This window comes from Microtus pennsylvanicus, chromosome 20 (assembly GCF_037038515.1).
Source record: "Microtus pennsylvanicus isolate mMicPen1 chromosome 20, mMicPen1.hap1, whole genome shotgun sequence".
Taxonomy (NCBI): domain Eukaryota; kingdom Metazoa; phylum Chordata; class Mammalia; order Rodentia; family Cricetidae; genus Microtus; species Microtus pennsylvanicus.
The window spans coordinates 10,543,487-10,563,333 of NC_134598.1; the positions used below are offsets into that span (position 1 = coordinate 10,543,487).

Genomic DNA, 19,847 nt, shown 5'->3' on the forward strand with positions numbered 1-19,847 from the left:
GTCTTTGCTGGACTTTAAGAGCATTGGCCCCCAACTAAACCAGGTCAGGATGAGAACCCCAGCTGGAGGTTGGTAGAATGGTATTTTGTAACATCATTGTTTTACTTACCTTTCCCTTGGGTGTTTAAGACCATGTAAGTGACCAAAAAATAAACACATGTTTTATTCTTGTGAAAATCAGTTGAGGTCCTCAGGGGTTACTTTTAGGAACCGGAAGAAGCAAGTTGGCTACTTTAGTTTTGATTTTTTTTTTTTAAACCAGTAGTGGGATCTGCTGGAATAGGTCAGGGACTTGCTGAACATGTGGCTTCCCTTGCAGGCAGCGAGGACATTCCCTTTGTGGTGACCCTCCCTTCTGCAGAACATACGCTGGCTGGAGTCCAACCTCTGGTGGCTCATGGCTCCTCATGGCTCCTCTGATCAAGTTGACAGGTAAGGGTTGAGGATACAGCTCAGTTGGCTGGGTGCTTGCCTAGTGTACTGGCCGGTTTTATGTCAACTTGACACAAGCTAGAGTCATCAGAGAGAAAATGCCTCCATGAGATCTGGCTATAAGAACAGGTGGTGGTGGCATATATCTTTAATCCCAGCACTTGGGAGGCAGAGGCAGGCAGATCTCTGAGTTCGAGGCCAGCCTGGTCTACAGAGTGAGTTAGTTCCAGGACAGCCAGGGCTACTCAGAGAAAAACTGCCTCAAAAACAAAACAAAACAAGACAAAAAAGATACGGTTATGTGGTATTTTCTTAATCAGTGATTGATGTTGGACGGCCAACACACTGTGGGTGCTTCCATCCCTGGCTGGTGGTTCTGGGTTCTATAAGAAAGCAGGTTGAGCAAGCCATGATAAGGAGGCCAGCAAGCAGCACCCGTCCATGACCTCTGCATCAGCTCCTGCCTCCAGGTTCCTGCCCTGACTTCTTTAGTGATGGACTAAGATATGGAAGTGTAAGCCAAATGAACCCTTTCCTCCCCATCTTGCTTTTTGGTCGTGGTGTTTCATCACAGCAATAGAAACCCAAACAAACTAAGACACCTAGCTTACATGAAGCCCAGGGTTGTCATCTCCGGCACCATATAAAACCACATATGGTGGCACACACCTGTAATCTCGGCACTCAAGAGGTGGAGGCAGGGGGATTATAACATCAAAGTCATCCTCAGCTACAAAGTAAATTCCTGGACTGCCTAGGCCGCCTGAGACCCTGTCTCAAAAAAGATGACAGGTGCCTTTGAGCTGCATGGCCTTTCTAGAGTTACTCAGCATGCCCTGGTCCTCTAGGACCTAGGAGATTCGGGGACGGCTGGATTGAGTGATTGGATGGGCAGGAAGGGGTTTAAAGCAGCAGCATTAATGAAACACAGCCCCCAAGCACAGCCAGATTAAAATTACAAGCTTGTGGCAGTTTGAGCAAGAATGGCCACTGAGGGTCATGTATTTGTATGATTAGTCACCAGGGAGTAGCGCTATTTGAAAGGGATTAACAGGCATGGCTTTGCTGGAGGAAGTGTGCCACTGGATTTGAAGGTTTCAAAAGCCCGTGCCAAGCCTGTACATCACCTAGCTCCCTCTCCAGCACCAGGTTTGCCTGCCTCCAGGTTCCCCATCATGATGACCAGCCCCCAATTAAATGCTTGCTTTGGGTTTTGTTTTGGTTTCTTGTCTTTTGGGGTTTTGAGACAGGGTTTCTGTGTAGCCCTGGCTGTCCTGGAACTCACTCTGTAGACCAGGCTGACCTTAAACTCACAGAGATTCCCCCTGCTCTGCCTCCCGGGTGCTGGGATTAAAGCCGTGCACCACCACACGGGACAAAAGCTCTCTTTTGAAAGAGCTGCCTTGGTCATGATGTCTCTTCACGGCGACAGGACAGTGATTGAGACCACACAGCTGCAGCCCTAATCTCTCCCTCGTAACCAGCGCTGCCACCCCTGTAGGCAGAAAACACGGAATTCACCATCTATAAACTGCATCAGGAAGTAATCTTAACTTTTACTTCCCTTTCTCCAGACTGCTCCATCTGATTGCAGAACTTTCTGAGGCACCATTCTCTATCCTTACCCAGGCTCTCCACATTCCCAGACGTGAGCAAGGAAAGAAGTCAGAGGATGCAAGAGACATGGGTGATCTGCTCGCCTGAACTATGGCTGCAGAGTGAAACCATCCTTAGCTGGAGTGCTCTCTACCCACCAAAACCCGAGCAAACCAGAAGGCTCCTGCTGAACAGACAGGCTGAGCTCTGAAGGTGCATTTCTGGCTTCTCCTCCTTATCATCCACATCTTGAGACCTCTGAAGACACCATCCGGCACACAAAACATCTTCCAGGAAGGTTTTGTCACAGCTGTGGCCTCAGAGCCACAGGTTTTAACTGCCCTGCCTTATCAGCCCAAACAGGGTGGGGCGCCATCTGTTTTCCCTCTCGCGCCTCAAGCGCCACCTGGTGGTTGCATACTGTAAGAGGCGGTGTCTCAATGGACAAGGCTTGCGGGTGCACAGGGAAACTTTATTTTTGCCTCCAGCGGGAAGCACAGGGTCAGATGTAGTATTCAATCTCAGCACTCTTTAGAAGACAGAAGGAGAGACAGGATTTGAGGAAGCTTTCTTCTTGTCTTCAAAATCTACTGTCAGTCGTCAGTCGGATAATGCTCCCCCATCCTTGGTTGCTATCAGACCTCATTATAGTCTGGAGTCAGGACTGTCTAATTGAATGCTGACCCCATTCCTTAGTAATCTCAGAAGCCTGGCAGAATATACATGTATGTTTGGCTTTCAATTTCTTAAAATTTTTATTATATCTAATAAAATTTTATATTCTTACAATTATATTTATAACTATATATATTTTTCCATGATATTTATTGAGCTCTACATTTTTCTCTGCCCCCCTCCCTGCCTCTCCCCTCCTTCTTCAATCCTCCCTCAAGGTCCTCATGCTCCCAAATTACTCAGGAGATCTTGTCTTTTTCTACTTTCTACTTCCCATGTAGATTAGATCTATGTAAGTCTTTCTTAGTGTCTGTATTGTTGTCTAAGTTCTCTGGGATTGCAGTTTGTAGGCTGACTTTCTTTGCTTTATGTTTAAAAACCACCTATGAGTAAGTACATGTGATAATTGTCTTTCTGTGTCTGGGTTACCTCACTCAAAATAATGTTTTCTAGTTCCATCCATTTTCCTGCAAAATTCAAGCTGTCGTTATTTTTTCTGCTGTGTAGTACTCCATTATATAAATGTACAACATTTTTCTTATCCATTCTTTGATTGAGAGGCATTTAGGTTGTTTCCAGGTTCTGGCTATGACAAACAAAGCTGCTATAAACATAGTTGAGCACATGTCCTTATGACACAATTGAGCATCCTTTGGATATATACCTAAAAGTGGTATTATTGGGTCTTGAGGAAGGTTGTTTCCTAATTTTCTGAGAAATCGCCACACTGACATCCAAAGGGGTTGTACCAGCTTGCATTCCAACCAGCAATGCAGAAGTGTTCCCTTTTCCCCACAACCTCTCCAGCATAAGTTGTCATCAGTGTTTTTGATCTTGGCCATTCTTACAGGTGTAAGATAGAATCTCAGAGTTGTTTTGATTTGCATTTCTCTGATGACTAAGGATGTTGAACATTTCCTTAAGTGTCTTTCAGCCATTTTAGATTCCTCTGTTGAGAGTTCTCTGTTTAGGTCTACTCCATTTTTTTTTGTTGGATTATGTGATCTTTTGGTGTCCAGATTCTTGAGTTCTTTGTATATTTTGGAGATCAGACCTCTGCTGATGTGGGTTAGTGAAGATCTTTTCCCATACCGTAGGCTGTCGTTTTGTCTTGTTGACCATGTCCTTTGCTTTACAGAAGCTTTTCAGTTTCAGGAGGTCTCATTTATTAATTGTTGCTCTCAGTGTCTGTGCTGCTGGGGTTATATTTAAGAAGTGGTTCCCTGTGCCAATGCATTCAAGTGTACTTCCCACTTTCTCTTCTATAAGGTTTAGTGTGGCTGGCTTTATGTTGGGGTCTTGGATCCATTTGAACTTGAGTTTTGTGCATGGTGATAGATATGGATCTATTTTCATTTTTCTACATGTTGATATCCATTTATGCCAAATTTTATAATTTTATAATTTATATGTGTGTGTGCGCGCACACATGCCCGCGCTTTGCCTGCATGTATGTCATGAGTGCCTGGTACCTGAGGAGGTCAGGAGAGAGTGTCATTCCCCTGGAACTGTAGTTACAGAAAGTTGTGAGTAGTGATATGGATGCTGGGAATTGAACTCAGGTCCTGTGGAAGAGCAGCCAGTGCTCTTAACTCTGACTCATCTCTCCCTAGGTGCAGTTTCCTTTTCTTTCTTTTTTTTCTTTTGTTTCAATTTAGGAAAAATTTTTACTTTTCTCCATGCCTATTTTTGTCTACATCATACATTGAATATATGTCTATATGAATAACGTTTAAATTTTCCACAATGAACAGTTGGTTTTCCTGCAGTAATCTTTGAAATTTCCAGGAAGAAGATGGGGCCCCACAACAATGACTCCACCTGGTTGAGAGGACATTATGATGCTGATAGCCCTACTACAAGACCAGTTTTGAGGTACCAGCTGCTGAAACGGTGAACCTTCTTACAACATTCTGGCCAGAACTCCAAATAAGAACTTCAGAAAAACCCTACTGACTACTCAGAGAGCGTTTTCAAGACAGCAATCTTGAAACTTAATCATCACTTTACTTTCACAGGATCCCATAGAAAGAACATTGCCCCCATGACAGCTGGAAGCAATTCTAGAAGACAACGTCCCCTCTCCCAACGACGTTTGTCCTCAGGGTTAAGGAGACCATTTGGGGGTTGATTATTACTTGTACAGGCTTGAGGGTTAGGATGGAAATTATGTAGGCCCAGAGATGGCCTTTAAAAAAAAGGAGGGAAAACTGAATGGGACAATAGGTAGTTTAGTGTGAACTTACTCACACTAATAAAATAACAGTGAGTAATAGTACACTGTTATAGATTCTTGTATATTGATACAAGTTCAAATTGTATTTGTTATATTGAATATGCTATTTCTATCTACAATATTTGTACACCTATGCAAAGTTATTTTGTCAGATTGTATGCATGCATGTTCCTACCTCTGTTTAAGACATTTTGTATATTGATACAGTTTTTAGAATATAGTTATCATATTGCATTATATATTTCTACCTCTGATCAAGATATTTATACATTGTTTACATTTTGAGGTCATTTTCCTCATTTACTGCACAATTGTTTAAAGATTATTTAATATTTTTGATATGAAGTCTTAGCCTTTAAGTTATACAGGTATTAAGTATTATAGGTCAATAGTCAATCATGTTTCTTATCCTTATAGTCAGACTAATTAGGTTCTTTAGATACATAGAGATTGTATTCTGCATAGATAGGTAATCTTCAACTACTTCACAGATTTGTAGAACATAGCATTTAAATAACTTAGGGTTCTGTTGATGTGAGACATGATTGCTCCTGGCAACACCAATCTATTCCCATGAATCAGCACACACGCAGACAAACAGATCTCATGTGTGTGCGTGTGTGCATGTGTGTGCGTGGGTGCATGTGTGCATGTGTGCGTGCATGTGTGTGTGTGCATGTGTGTGCGTGGGTGCATGTGTGTGCATGTGTGCATATGTGTGCGTGCGTGTGTGTGGGTGCATGTGTGCGTGCATGTGTGTGCATGTGTGTGTGTGCATGTGTGCATGTGGGTGCATGTGTGCATGTGTGTGCATGGGTGCATGTGTGTGTGCATGTGTGTGTGCGTGGGTGCATGTGTGCATGTGTGTGCATGGGTGTATGTGTGTGTGCATGTGTGTGTGTGCATGTGTGTGTGCATGTGTGTGTGTGTGTATGTGCGTGTGTGTGTCTTGAGCACGTGCCAGGCAGTTATGAACTGTGATTTGAGTCCTGGGAACCACACTCAAGTCCTCAGGAAGAGCAGTGTTGCTAAAACTCTTCTGAGAGAGACACACAATATATCCCTCATTCTGAAGTTTCAATGACAACCAAAGTTCCGGGGGAGGGGGGCGACCCAGTGAGTTATTAGGCTTCTTTACAGAGCAGCGAGTGAGAAGTCATGAGCGGGAGCACAGGTGACCTTAGAGCAGCACACTGGACAGTCTGTCCCCAGGAGGGACGATGGCTTCCTCATGGCTGTGTAGAGACAACCTCATTCCCTCAGTCTTTCCCACCGATATCCTCCAGCCCCACCCCCAAGAACCACGAACCCAAGTCATTTAGGGCAAAACTCCATAGAGCTGGTTGGCAGGGTTGGCTGGATACTCAGATGAGGGTCCCATGACCCTCCTGCCTCCTCCTTCTAGGAGAGCAGACCCAGGAGAACTCCTAGACGGCAGTTCGGGTTGGAAGTTAGTCCCGCACAAAACCTCTACCCCTTCTTCCAGCTCTTACATTCTTTCCACGTCTCTTCCATAAGCATCCCTGAGCCTGGGAGTCAGGGGCAACAAGTTGACCATTCTAACTCCAGTGAGGTACCACCCTTGTGCCCTTTCTGTCTCAAGGCTGTGTGTCTTCTACAAACACCCGAGAGGAAAAGCACGAAAATAGAAAGGAAGGACAATCCGAGTGGACATGGACTGTAGTAACAGCCTACCACTGTATGTACGGACGTGGGAAGTCACCTGACCTAGGGCGTCCTTTAACCAGGTGACAGCAACTGCTCTCCACCGGAGCTTAGGGCTTCTCTGCTCACAGGTTTTTAAGTTCACACTAGCAGACACCTTTCCCCCAGTGAAACAGCCTTACATCCGACCAGAAGGCGGGATCATATCCATCACAAAGCAGCTGGGTAGGATTTGGACCCCAATCTCCCCAGCATCCCTAGCAGCACCCTCTGGAACTTACAGGAGCTAGCTGGCAGGAAGGGGATACTTCCTACCCAACCCTAGCCTTATTTCTCCGAGTCCTGTGACGGAAGCATGTGACATCTTCAGCAATAGGTTACCATTACAACTTGTTGGGAATATTAAGGTGTGATACTTTCGTTTATGTTGCATTTGTTTAACTCTGTGAAGCTGTGATGCTTGGCCTGTCGAGAACACCTGATGGCCTAATAAAGCTCTGAATGACCAATAGTGAGGCAGGAGAAAGGCAGAGAGACTATGCAGAAGACTAGGAGAAAGGGGTCCTTCTAGAAGGATGAGGACGCTAGGGGCCAGCCACCTAGCAATCCACACAGCAATCCACAGAGCAAGAGTAAGATTTAAGGAAATAAGAAAAACAGAAGGCCAAGAGGCAAAAGGAAGAGGGGATAATATAAATTAAGAAAAGTGGGCAAGAAATAAGCCAAGCTAAGAATAAGCCTCTGTGTAACTTATTTGGGAGCTGGGTGGTGGGCCCCCCAAAAGAGTCCAAAGAGTTCAACATTATACTGCTACCATAGCAACCGAGAACCTGCTAGTAGCATGTATGTTTCAGGGGCCTCTAGGACCTCTGTGGCCAGCAGCTCCCAGGGAGATGGCGTAGTCCTAGCACTGGGACTCCTGACTAGCAACCTTCTAGCTTCTGGGAGCACCCATTTCCACCTCACTACATAGCTCGCTCACCTTCGGCATGTGCAGGCCCTGGCTGTAGACTTCTCTTATCCACCTTGCTGAGTATCACTTGGGCCTGAGACAACCCATAGAGCTCCCAAGAATTCCACAGCAACACCTGGCTTTTGAATGTTTTGAGAATTACTTCCCCATGTGGGATTCACTTAACAGGCGTTCACATGTTGTTGTTATGAGGGTTTCACTAATGTAGCCCAGGTTGGCTTCAAACTCAGAGATCCACCTACCTCTACCTCCTGAGTACTGGGATTAAAAGTGTGTTGGGGGCACCTTTAATCCCAGCACTCAGGAGGCAGAGGCAGGAGGACCTCTGTGAGTTCAAGGCCAGCCTGGTCTACAGAAGAAGTTCCAGGAGAGGCTCCAAAGCTATAGAAAAACCCTGTCTTGATAAACAAACAACATCCAAAAAAATATTTAAAAAAAATAAAAGAAAAGAAAAGAAAGAAAGAAAAACAACAAAAAAAGTCACCAGTCAAGCACTGGGCTGAGCTCCAGGAGTCCAGTTGAAGAGAGGGAAGAGGGATCATATGAGCAAGGTGGGTCAAGATCATGATGGGGAAACCCAGAGACAGCTCACCCGAACTCCTGGGATCTCATGGACCCTGGACCGACAGATAGGGAGCCTACATGGGACCAACTTAGGCCCTCTGCATGTGGTGACAGTTGTGTAGCTCAGTGGGATCACGACCTGTCTCTGGTGCATGAGCTGGCTTTCTGGGATCTATTCCCTATGGTGGGATGCCCCGATGCGGTCTTGATGCAGGGAAAGGAGCTTGTTTCTGCCTCAACTTGATAAGCCGTGCTTTGTTGAGGCCCATGGGAGGCCTGCCCCTTTCTGAGGAGTAGATTGGGGAGGGGAGGCAGGAAAGAGGAGGGAGAGGGAACGGGAAGAGGGGAGGAGGGGAAACCATGGTTGGCATGTAAAATTAAAAAATTTAATTAAAGGGCTGGAGAGATGGCTCAGTGGTTAAGAGCATTGCTTGCTCTTCCAAAGGTCCTGAGTTCAATTCCCAGCAACCACATGGTGGCTCACAACCATCTGTAATGAGGTCTGGTGCCCTCTTCTGGCCTGCAGACACACACACAGACAGAATATTATATACACAACAAATAAATAAAAAAAAAAGAAAAACAAATTTTTAAAAAAATTTAATTAAAATAAAAATGTGTGTGTCGCCACATCTGGCCCAGAGATTATTTTTTCCTATCCCCAGTAGCGTCTCAGCAAGCCCTGCAGGCGCTTCCGCTGCCCTGGTCTCTGGAGCGTTCCTGTCTCTGTGCATCCCCATAGTCACATGGTGGACCCCACGCTTCAAGCTGTTGTCACTTGAGACTACACAGAAGAACGCCACCAGGGGTTCCCCTACAGACACCCTACGATCAGGTAACCCCACCAGTTACGTGTGTCAATATCCTCTATACTACCCAGGCCTCTGTCACCACCCCCACAAGCCCTCTAGGGATGCCATGTCCCTCTATAACCAACCTACTTCAGACTGTGACACCTCAGCTGTGCGGGTCATACTTCTAGCAGGATCAGTACCATGTTCTTCCCAAACTCATCCTGGATTTTGTTATAGCCTGCCAACTATGGCAAGTGTTTGGAAAATTCCTTCCCTGTAGACATACACGATGCCTACCCCTAATTCTAAAGTTCCAAAGACTAAGGCACAATTGCACCAGTTCACCCGGGGCTGAATGCGTTGTTAGGCTTACTGGGCAGCGAGTGAGAAGTCGTGAGCAGAAGCACAGGTGACCTTAAAGCAGTACACTGGACAGTTGCACCCGGGAGGGACGATGGCTTCCTCGCAGCTGCGCAGCTGCATAGAGAAGACCTCATTCCTTCAGCCTTTCCCACCTACGTCCTCCAGCCCCGCTCCCAAGACCATGCTCCCCCCCCCCCCCCCCCCCGCCCCCAGGTAGAAGTGCGTGCAGTTGGTTGGCTCCCATCACCCTCCTGCCTCCTCCTCAGAGAGATGGAAAGCGTGGACAGATTCAGCAGTGATGCGCTCTTGCAAGCAGGCCGGGTGAACTCTTGAAGATGGTGGTAGTCTGGCTCCTGTACAAAGCAGCAAGCACAGTTCGCTAGGCTCAAACCTGGCACAAAAGGCTAACGGAGGTGCCTATTACCTTGTCAAAGCGGACTCAGGCCACCAGCCTCCCTCAATCCCTACCTGTTACAGAGTCTCCTGGCTGGCACATGCAGCCACCTACTCCAAACTCTCCAGCTCAGGATCGGGCTGCCTTTCCCTAGATAACCAGTCATTTGGCTACCCGGGTCTCTGCCTCTTGTCCTCTTGGTCTGAGGCTCCTGTATTAGCCCCACTCTCGGTTCTCTGTCTTAATCAGAGCAGCTATGATAACCTACAGATACCCCTCCCTCGGCAAGATCTTCGGCCTGCTGAGGTTGCCCCAAAGATGGTGGAGGGTCATCAGAGCCCTCCTCGTGAGAGACCAGCAATTCGCTCCCTCCTTGGCATCCTTCCCCAGTAATCTTGCCCCGTGTCACAGGGGCTCACGAGGTGCTAGCGTACATTTCGCGGCTCTGTGGAATTATCACGCGTGTCGAGGGAACACTTGATAGCGCTGTTGGGCATCACGTCACTCACGTCCCTTAAAGTGACCCTAATGATCCGGGCGGTGGTGGCGCACGCCTTAAATTCCAGCACTCGGGAGGCAGAGGCAGGTGGATCTCTGTGAGTTCGAAGCCATCCTGGTCTACAGAGCTAGTTCCAGGACAACCAGGGCTACACAAAGACCAAATAAATAAAACCTAATGAACTCATTGGCTTCTCAGGCTGGTTTCCAATGGCTAGTTATTATGGTGTGTTGTCGGTACCCTGAGGTGAAGAGGGGATTGATTATTCACCTCTTCCCAAAGTTCACAAAGTGTGGTTTCTTGTGTTCTTGAGGCAGGATCTCATGTAGCTGTGACTGATTTTGAACTTTCTAAGTAGCCAAGGCTGACCTGGAGTGCTTTGCTGTTGATAATTTACTTTATGGGTGTTTTTAGAATCCACAGAAGCCAGAAGAGGGTGTTGGACCCCTGGAACTGGAGGTACAGACTGCAGTGAGCAGCCGTGTGGGGGCTGGAAATCAAACATGGTCTCCTGAAGAGTAGCCAATGCACTGAACCACTGAGCCATCTCTCCAGTTTGGGGCGGGGGAGAGGGAAGGGAGTCCTGGAACTGGAAATGTGAACATGGTTGAGCAAGTGCACACACACACACACACACACACACACACACACACACACTATCTACATAATTTAAGCACACCTACACCACACACATATCTCATGATGTCTGGCCTGACAGAGCTGAGCTGATGGGCTCACAGTTTTGGTGTTGAGCCTAATACAAAATATTAGCACAGCCGGGCGGTGGTGGCGCACGCCTTTAATCCCAGCACTCGGGAGGCAGAGGCAGGCGGATCTCTGTGAGTTCGAGACCAGCCTGGTCTACAAGAGCTAGTTCCAGGACAGGCTCCAAAGCCACAGAGAAACCCTGTCTCGAAAAACCAAAAAAAAAAAAAAAAAAAAAAAAATATTAGCACAAAACAGTCATGCCAGGCGGTGGTGGCACATGCCATTAATCCCAGTACTTAGGAGACAGAGGCAGGCAGATCTCTGGGAGTTTGAGGCTAGCCTGGTCTACAAGAGCAAGTTCCAGGATAGCTAGGGCTATTACACAGAGAAACCCTGACTCAAAAACAAACAAAAAATCCATAAACCAAAAAAACCCCAAAAACCTCAAAACCCAACACCATCTGTGCTTCAATGACTGTGATGAAGACAAGAAATATATATTTTTTTCTTTTTGCTTTTGTTTGTTTTTCGAGACAGGGTTTCACTGTGTAACAGCCCTAACTGTCCTGGCACTAGCTCTTGTAGACCAGGCTGGCTTCGAACTCAGAGATCTGCCTGTCTCTGCCACCCAAGTGCTGGGATTAAAGGCACGGGCCACCACTGCCTGGCCTCCAGTCCACAATTTTAAGCACTAAACAAGGTCAGTGTACAAGGCACAAAGAAACAGACGTCTGCTCCTGAGCTGTGATCGCTGCTCCACCGCCACCACAGCTCTAACCCATTTATAAGAGTTGATTCTCCTTTCCCCCGCCCCCCTGAGACAGGGCTTCTCTGTGGCTTAGGAGCCTGTCCTGGAACTAGCTCTTGTAGACCAGGCTGGTCTCGAACTCACAGAGATCCGCCTACCTCTGCCTCCCGAGTGCTGGGATTAAAGGCGTGCGCGACCATCGCCCGGCATCACCCAGCTTCTTAATGACTCCCGAGTGGCTTAAAACCTTCTGTTCTGCCGGGCGGTGGTGGTGCACGCCTTTAATCCCAGCACTCGGGAGGCAGAGGCAGGCGGATCTCTGTGAGTTCGAGACCAGCCTGGTCTACAGAGCTAGTTCCAGGACAGGCTCCAAAACCACAGAGAAACCCTGTCTCGAAAAACCAAAAAAAAAAAAAAAAAAAAAAAAAAAAACCTTCTGTTCTTGTGTAGAGACAGAGAAGAAAGGATCAACTCCTTTTCCTATATTATTTTTTTGAGATGAGGCCTCAGGTTGACCTTGAACTCCGGATCCTCTGGCCCCCTCCTCCCAAGTGCTAGGATTAGAGGTGTGCAAATACATATCTGCCTTTTCCTAGCATGACGGAAGCCTGGAAAGCTCAAAGCTCTGGCCATGAAGTATTGGAGCAGGACACAAACTGCCATCAACAGCTCGGAGAGGCACCACCACCTGTCCCACTGTGTGAACAAGGGAAGTATCTGTCAACATAACACCCCATAGCCCCATTTCTCAGTACATACACCCTCCTCATTACCTGCCCCCCTAAATGACCCTAAGAGCCCTGGTTACTAAGGCAACCTGGGAACAGCACATGAAGACAGAGACTAGAAACAGATGGGGCTATTTTTAAACTAGACTAGGTGGCTCCATTTCTTTTATCCCACAAAGTGCCTTCCCAGACCAAAGTCCCATCTGGACATCTCACATCCCTGCCCTTTGTCGCTGGCATCCACCCAACTTACACAAGCCACATGAGGGCAGGTCTTTACCTTACTTTATGCTCCCATCTTCCCCAACAGTCATCTAAGCAATTTTCTCTTTCTTTGTTAAAAAATAATGTTCTTTTATTTCTTTGGAAAGTAGTGGGCACTGCCCTACAGATTTCCAGGCCAAGCTTGGTAAATGAATGTTCCCCAGTCTTTGGGTTGGAGTATTATGGTCCCAGCCTTCCCAGGGACCCAGGAGCATTCTGGGCCCCAAATCATCTGAAGGCTTGTGTGAGGCCTTCTCTCCTGAACACTCACTCTCCCGATCTTTCCTGGCTTTCCCTCTGAGTGGGGAATTTTCCTCTCCCACACCAGTGCTGGAACCTGTGATGTTCACGAGTGAGGACAAGACCAGGGACATCTCCAGCTTCCTATGAGTGAACACAGTCCCTCAGTCCCTTCTTTCTGCTGGCTTCAGTCTCGCCTCCTATGCAAGCCTCTGTCTAGGAGACCTGCAGGACAAGAGAACCTCAAGCACAGCCCTGTCTCAGGAGCTGCTCCTGCAGAACTTCCCTTGTGGTCTCTGGTCCTCGTTTTTGAGTGCCCTGCAGACAAAAGGGCTGGGCAAGTGGGGAGGGGCCATGACCCTCACCCCAGATGCTGTGACAGGGAGCAGTGTCCATTAGTCCTGTCAGTGCGGCATGGCTGTGATGCGCATGCTCTGGGAAGCAATGGGGTAAGTCACCATCGGAGTAGTAGTGTGGCTCATGGTGATTCCTGCCAAGGGCTGCGCCATGGACACAGCCACAGGAGCCACAGGTGCCACAGACACAGCTACAGGGGCCATGGAAACAGGCGGGGGTGCCATCCCCTGGGCGATGGTTTGAGCCAAAGCGGCTGACAGTGGCGTGATCTCTGGGTTCAAGTGTGGAGGTGGGGGTGGTGGAGCAGCAGGAGGTGCAGCATTAGTTGGGGGAGCAGCTGGAGCTCCAGCAGGGGCCACAAGTTCTTGCTGGGACACAGGGCGAGGCTGCAGAGCCTGGCTGCTCAGCGTAGTGTGGGTCTGGGCGATGCCGTGGTTAAAAGTGGCCACGGTGCCCACCGTGGGGGCCAGGGTCTGCTCAGTCGCCGGTGCAGTGGAGCTCAGGGTCATGACCTTGGCCTGATTTCGGAACTGGGCATTTTGTTCCAGAAGTACCTCATTGGTGGCCAGCAGGTTGCTGACCTGTTTCTTCAGCTCCTCCACTCGTTTCCTGAGCATGGCATTCTCCTCCTCTAGCAGTCTGCATTCTACTCCACGGGACGGAGCCAAATTATATTCATAGGACTCAAAATGGGGGCCATCAGGAGGGCAGCATCCACCTCTCCGGCGCTTAGGGCCTGGCTCATGGTCCTCAAAGCCCCTTTCAGGAAGGTCGTAGATATCATAGAGATCATGGCGTCGCCCCGAGGGAATGGAGCCTGTTGAGCCTCCACCTCCAGTACCCCCTCCACCTCGAGCATCAAATTCAAAATCCCTTTGCAGGTGACGGAACTTGCACTTGGTGCCTCTCTGACAGTCACCTTTGAGGAAGTCCCGGCAGATAGGGACCTCCTCCTTCCCATTGGGCAGGTCAGCAGGGGAGAGACCCAGCCCAGCCGCCACTTTCTGCCTCAGCCGAGGAGGTAGCTCTCCTGTCTTCTTGTAGCCGTCCTCATCCTCCTTGGAGCCGTGGATGAAGCGGCAGTTTGGGCGGCTGCACTCCTTGTTTTGAAAGTCATGGCAGAAGATAAATTCATTCTTGCTCACCCCCAGGTTGGACACCTCGCTCATGTCTGGGTGGCGGTACCGACAGCGCCTGCCCCGCTTGCACACATTCCTCAGGAAGTCTCTACAGATGGCATCTGAGGTGGCCCCCCCACTGCCTGTCCCTGCCCCGCTGGCCTCCTCATTGCCACCACCTCCAGGGACTCCACCGCTGTTCCCAGTGCCGTTGGCATAGTTGTCCCGGTCAGGCATCCTGGTCCCCCCCAACTCAGGATTTTCTTCCTTTTCTTGCCACTCTTGGGGACTGTTAAGAAAGAGAACCGTGTCAAACAGGGGCCCTCCAACGAGCTGCTACTCTCCCTGACTCTACAGTGGGCAGTCCTCTGGGGCAGTGGCTCCGCAGAGGAGAATCTAAGGGAGAACTCTAGCTGGCCTGGCTGCCTTGCCAGAAGCCCCGCCCTGGCCCTTGTGCACCTGGTCTTGGTTGGAGTGATTCACACTTGCCTGGCTAACGGAGGAGGGAAGAGAGCTGAGTGAAACCACTCTTACAAATGATGATGAGCCAAGAAGGGGGCAGGGAGAGACTAGTGTTATATTTTACCTTCCCTTCTTACTGTGAGAGAGAAATGAAAACAGGCGTTGGTGTGTGAACAGACAGACTGGAGACACCGCTCTAAGACGGGCTATTTCGCTTTAAGAATTTGTGGGTGAAGGGGCACCAGTGACAACACATCCCTGACCCCCTCTTCAATGGGAAGTCAGCTGATGTCTCTATGTGTTTTAGACATCTGGGGTGACCCTTCAGGTGACTGGTGTCACCGGCTGCAGGGCAGTCCTTGAAGCTTGTTAATGTCCAGCCTGCTCACACACAGACCCCTCCACTTCAGGGAAAGAAGATCTCAGTTCAGATCTCTACCTCGAGGACCCCAGGACAAAACTGGAGCACGGTCAAGGTGGGAAGGGGTTAATTTCATAGGAATGGTGACCTTTCCCCATTCTCCACCCCGCCTCCATGAAAAGATCCCACTATCAAACCACAGCACTCCCTACCCCATAAAAATCCTCTTTATTTATAGACTCTATAAAAGCTTTTTAAGTCTCCTGTTTCCCAGGAGAGCTCTGGAATGTCAGTCCACTGCCCTAATTCTAGCCCCCCTTCTCTCTATCCCCCCAGAAGACTGGAGTCCCTGCAACCACGTGTCTGATCGCCTAAAGGTTTCCTAAGCAGTATTCAGGCTCCCCCTGCTGACCAAATAGGAGTCCATACATTTTGCGTTGAGCATAAGGATACGTTTCTCGATTTCCCCATTCACACAGCCTTTAGATTTCCCTAAAATGACTAACCAGACCAGAGGCCAGAAATACCCAAGAATCTGCACAGTGGAAGAGAGTTACCCCAGAAGAAAACAAAGAAGTTCTAAAGAGAGACAAACCCTAAACGACCAGGTGAGGAATAAATGTACTCAAAGCCTGACCTGCGTTTCAGGTCGCACCAGAAGCAGATAACAGAAAAGGACGATACTTTTCCTCGCCCAATTATCCCAGAATCAATACCTGAGGTAGCTCAGGTGAAGTCCGGGGCTCCTGCGAGTCTCCACTCCCACATCACTGCTGGGTTCTGAACAAGAAAATAAACAAAAACAAAAGCAAAAAAAAGAGAGAGAGAGATTTGAGTGGAAGAGGGGAAAAGCGTGAAGGGCTATGGGGTGGTTTTCATAAACTGGAATGAATTTTGACAAAACGTTAAGAGCTTTGCGGCTTTTCAGGATTCTCTTACAAGTTCAAACTGAACGTCACCTCCGAAGGGAAAAGGATAAAGGTTAGAGCCTACCAATAAAGTCTGGGAGGCTCGGCTGGAAAAAAAAAAAAACAGTTCTCGGTGAAGGATGAAGGGAGCTTTACCTCATGATGAGAAGGATATGGGGGTCAGAGTCCGGTCTAGGGTTGGAGTTCGGGGCGCCGAACCTGAAGGCTGGACAAGGGCAACAACTGACAGTAGTGGGAAAGCGAGACTAGCCTCGGGGGCGGTGATTAAAACGGTCCCCAGCACCCTAGAGTTCCCGGGAAGTCTTCGGGCTCGGCAGGCCCCGTCAAGTGGCGCCAGCACTCAGCGTGGACCAGGTGACTAGGACACTGAGGAAGCGCTCAGTGAGCGGGGAGGGGGTGACATCAGGCTGAGGGGATGGGCAGGGCTGTGACGTCACGGAGCTGGCGTTTGCTCGGGAAGCGGGGTCAGTCAGAAAAGGGGTTCTGCTCTGGGTAGCCGGGACGAGCCAGCTCGGTTCGGGGGGAGGGGGGCTCGTGTGGCCCGGCAGAGCCCGGCCGCTGGGCCGGCCCCGACTCCTCCCCTCCGGGCGCGGCCTCCACCTAAGTCTCCCGCCTCCCTCACCTGCCGCCGCCGCCGTAGTTGCTGCTGCCGCCTGCCGGTCCTCTAGCTTCGACAAAGAGCCGCCCACCCTACGGTTCTTCCGCTTCCTGCGGAAGCAGTGGCGCTCTAGCCACCAGACCCGGAACCACACTCTATGGTCTCCTTTGCGCGCTACGAGCCGCAGGAAGCTCCCAGCAAGCCTTGCGTGTCACCATGGCAACACAGCTCCGCCGGAAGATAAGTAGCCGTACCTGCCCACAAAAAGCAGGACGCGAGCGGCGAACGCTCGAGCTGCCTTGCATGGCCTCAGGCGCACACGCTAGAGCCAACCTGCTTCCAGCCCGGTCACAAACACCCAGGCTGTCGCCTGCGCAGGTTCTGGACACGCCACAGTACAGACAAAGCTACACTGAAAACTTCCCACCCAATGGAGCCGCAAAAAACACGTAACAGCAATTGCATTCTTCAGCTGACAGCGACAATGATGGTTTATTGTACACGGGTTACAATTGGCCACAGTAAGGACAGAACTAGTCCAGAACGCCACAGGTCCAGGGCAATGGCCAGCGGGCTGTTGTCATGACGGCAGGGCGTCGGTCTCTCGGTGGTCTCCGCGAGCGGGTGGCGAGGTCGCGGGTCCTGAGACTTCCTCCGGCTGCAGCTCAGTCCAGCTTGTCCCTGCGTCCCGGCCTCCAGCGTCCCTTACTGCTGCTCCTGCGGCCTTCGTGGGTGGGCAGGCGAGTTTACTTGGACCTCTGCCTCATCTTTCTTCTCTTGCGCTTCAGTCTGCAATGCAAAGCACACCAAACAGCCGTAAACCCGTCTGCACTGCATATCAGGGCTGACAGAACACACGAGCAATCGTTCCGATTGTACCGGGCTCACGCCGACACTGACACTTTCAGTTTAAACTTGTAGGTGTAACGAAACCCCGAAGCTTAGCCCCACCGCCCTTCTCCGCGGTCCATCAACATACCTGCGCATTCTCTTCTTCCTCCACTAGAAGCCCGATCACGTGAGGGGGGGGAAAAAGAGGACGTTAGCAATAGTAATCAGAAAAACAGGCTAAAGAATTGGTAGCAATACCGGTTGCAGATCAATTTAGGACCCGAACCCCGCGGTTCCCCAGCCCACTTCCCTCCGCCAAGGGCTAGGGCGGCTCTAGTCGGCCTCCCCAACCGTCTCCTGAGCACCTTTGAAAGCCCGGAGAGGGCCGATGGCGGGCGGACTCACTGCCTGGATCCGCCTGCCTCCAAGCCCAACACTTCAGGAACGCTCACCTTCGCTCTCATGGCGCAGGGATGTCTACGGCAAAAGAGAAAAAAGTTACGGTTAATTTGCTGCGATGATGGTAAGTGCTGAAGTCAGATGCTAACGGATTGTACTCGAAGCCCGAAGACCGGCTACAACGAGACTCACCAAGGAAGATGGCGCTAAGGCCGAGAGAGCGGGGAAGCCGGGCTACTGCTTTTTAATGGCGTGCTCTGTGTCGTCACTTCCGGTACCACGCCTCCTGATCCCCGAGGGGCGGTGCTGCTCAGGCGTGTGACAGTGACTTCCGGCTGCCTTACCGAGGGAAACAAATATTTTGACTGCGAGTTATCAAGCCCCACCTTCTCTAAGATTTATTTTAAGGACATTGTATTATTTCAGCACGAGCATCTGTTTCGAGTATGGGACAGAAAAAAAATTACATGGGGAAAAAAAAATAACTTCCGTCTTCTCCCTCGTTGCTTCTTGGGAGTTGCAGTTTCTTGGTAAATACCTCCATTTTATTATGAATAGCTGTGGCTTGTAAAAAGAATTACTGGCTTTAGAATTACTGGCTTTGAGCAGGGCTTTGATGCACACCTTTAATCCCAGCTCTTGGGAGGCAGAGGCAGGCGGATTTCAGTGAGTTAGCGGGCAAACTGTTTCAGGACAGCCAGAACTCTTACACAGAGAAACCCTGTCTCGGAAAAACAAAGAATTACTGGTTTTGGCCTGGCAAGTTAGTGCACACCTTTATTACCAACTCTTGGGACCCTTGGGAGACAGAGGCAAGCAGATTTCTGTGTGTTAAAGACAAGCCTGGTCTATATAATGAGGTCTTGCCTAAAGTAAACAAATGCATAAATAAATAATTTCTAGTTTCGTTTTGGTTTGACGCCCACAGATCCTCTCCCCCTCCCCTAGTTAAACTACTTTGGAAATAGTTGATCTCTGAGTTTCTAAAGATTTAAGATTTTAGAATCATCTGAGCAGAGGTAGCACAAACCTTTAATCCCAGCACCCTGGAGGCTGAGTAAGGCTGATCTCTGAGTTCAAGGCCAGCCGGTTTCTACAGAGTGAGCTCCAGGACGTCCGCGACTGTTACACAGAGAAATCCTATATGGAAAACCAAAACAAACAACTTAGACATGGGAGAACAGAAACTGGCAAGCTGAGAAAGCTGTCAACTGCAGGCACAGCCACGGTGCCGCACTTGTAAGCACTAGACCTAAGAATTTTTCCAGTCTACACTGAAAGTAGGCTTGGGTTTTTTGTTTTGTTTTGTTGTTGTTTGGTTGGGTTTTTTTGTTTGTTTGTTTTTTGGATTTTCGAGACAGGGTTTCTCTGTAGTTTTGGTGCCTGTCCTGGAACTAGCTCTTGTAGACCAGGCTGGCCTCGAACTCCCAGAGATCCGCCTGCCTCTGCCTCCCGAGTGCTGGGATTAAAGGCTTGCGCCACCACCGCCCAGCTTGGTTGGTTTTTTTAAGACAAGGTTTCTCTGTGTAGCTTTGGAGCCTGTTGTTCTGGAACTCACTCTGTAGACCAGGCTGGCCTTGAATTCACAGAGATCCTCCTACCTCTACCTGCTGAGTGCTGGGATTAAAGGCGCGCGCCACCACTGCCTGGCTAGTAGTCCCTATTTTATTTGGCTACCAGGATATGGTGGCACACAACCTAATTCCAGGAGACAATGACAAGGATATGAGTTTGAAGCTAGTCTAAGCTAGCCTACTCTGCCCAGTGAGTTCCAGGCTCACAGAAGGGTGCAGAGGCAGGCAGATCTCATGAGTTCAAGGCCAGCCTGGTCTACAAAGAGTTTCAAGACAACCAGCGCTACATTGAGAAATGCTGTCTGAAGGAACCAAAAAAAAAAAAAAAAACCTATAGAA

At 49.3% G+C, this 19,847-nt stretch overlaps 1 protein-coding gene and 1 long non-coding RNA gene across 5 annotated transcripts; both read right to left on the reverse strand.

The window, feature by feature from the left end:
- Positions 1 to 12,714: 12,714 nt before the first annotated feature.
- Zc3h10 (zinc finger CCCH-type containing 10) lies at positions 12,715 to 16,844 on the reverse strand. Of its 2 annotated transcripts, none has more exons than XM_075954347.1 (3): positions 16,729 to 16,844; positions 15,894 to 15,957; positions 12,715 to 14,643 (listed from the first exon to the last, which is right to left on the reverse strand). In XM_075954347.1, the coding sequence occupies exon 3, from the start codon at positions 14,589 to 14,591 to the stop codon at positions 13,284 to 13,286; it is 1,308 nt and encodes a 435-aa protein (XP_075810462.1). In that variant the 5' UTR covers positions 14,592 to 14,643; positions 15,894 to 15,957; positions 16,729 to 16,844; the 3' UTR covers positions 12,715 to 13,283. The 2 variants fall into 2 exon arrangements, with proteins under 2 accessions (XP_075810462.1, XP_075810461.1); XM_075954346.1 differs by lacking the exon at positions 16,729 to 16,844 and adding an exon at positions 16,242 to 16,677.
- A 319-nt stretch (positions 16,845 to 17,163) lies between these two features.
- LOC142838734 (uncharacterized) lies at positions 17,164 to 18,208 on the reverse strand. Of its 3 annotated transcripts, none has more exons than XR_012908623.1 (4): positions 18,127 to 18,208; positions 17,988 to 18,012; positions 17,684 to 17,706; positions 17,164 to 17,493 (listed from the first exon to the last, which is right to left on the reverse strand). It is a non-coding gene; the product is annotated as an uncharacterized LOC142838734 (long non-coding RNA). The 3 variants fall into 3 exon arrangements; XR_012908624.1 differs by having other exon boundaries at positions 17,332 to 17,493; positions 17,941 to 18,012; positions 18,127 to 18,200; XR_012908622.1 differs by lacking the exon at positions 18,127 to 18,208 and having other exon boundaries at positions 17,332 to 17,493; positions 17,988 to 18,122.
- Between the last annotated feature and the right edge of the window lie 1,639 nt (positions 18,209 to 19,847).

Bases quoted from the DNA above. Each gene is read 5' to 3' on its own strand.
- Zc3h10 (XM_075954347.1), bottom strand. From the start codon at position 14,591: ATGCCTGACCGGGACAACTATGCCAACGGCACTGGGAACAGCGGTGGA.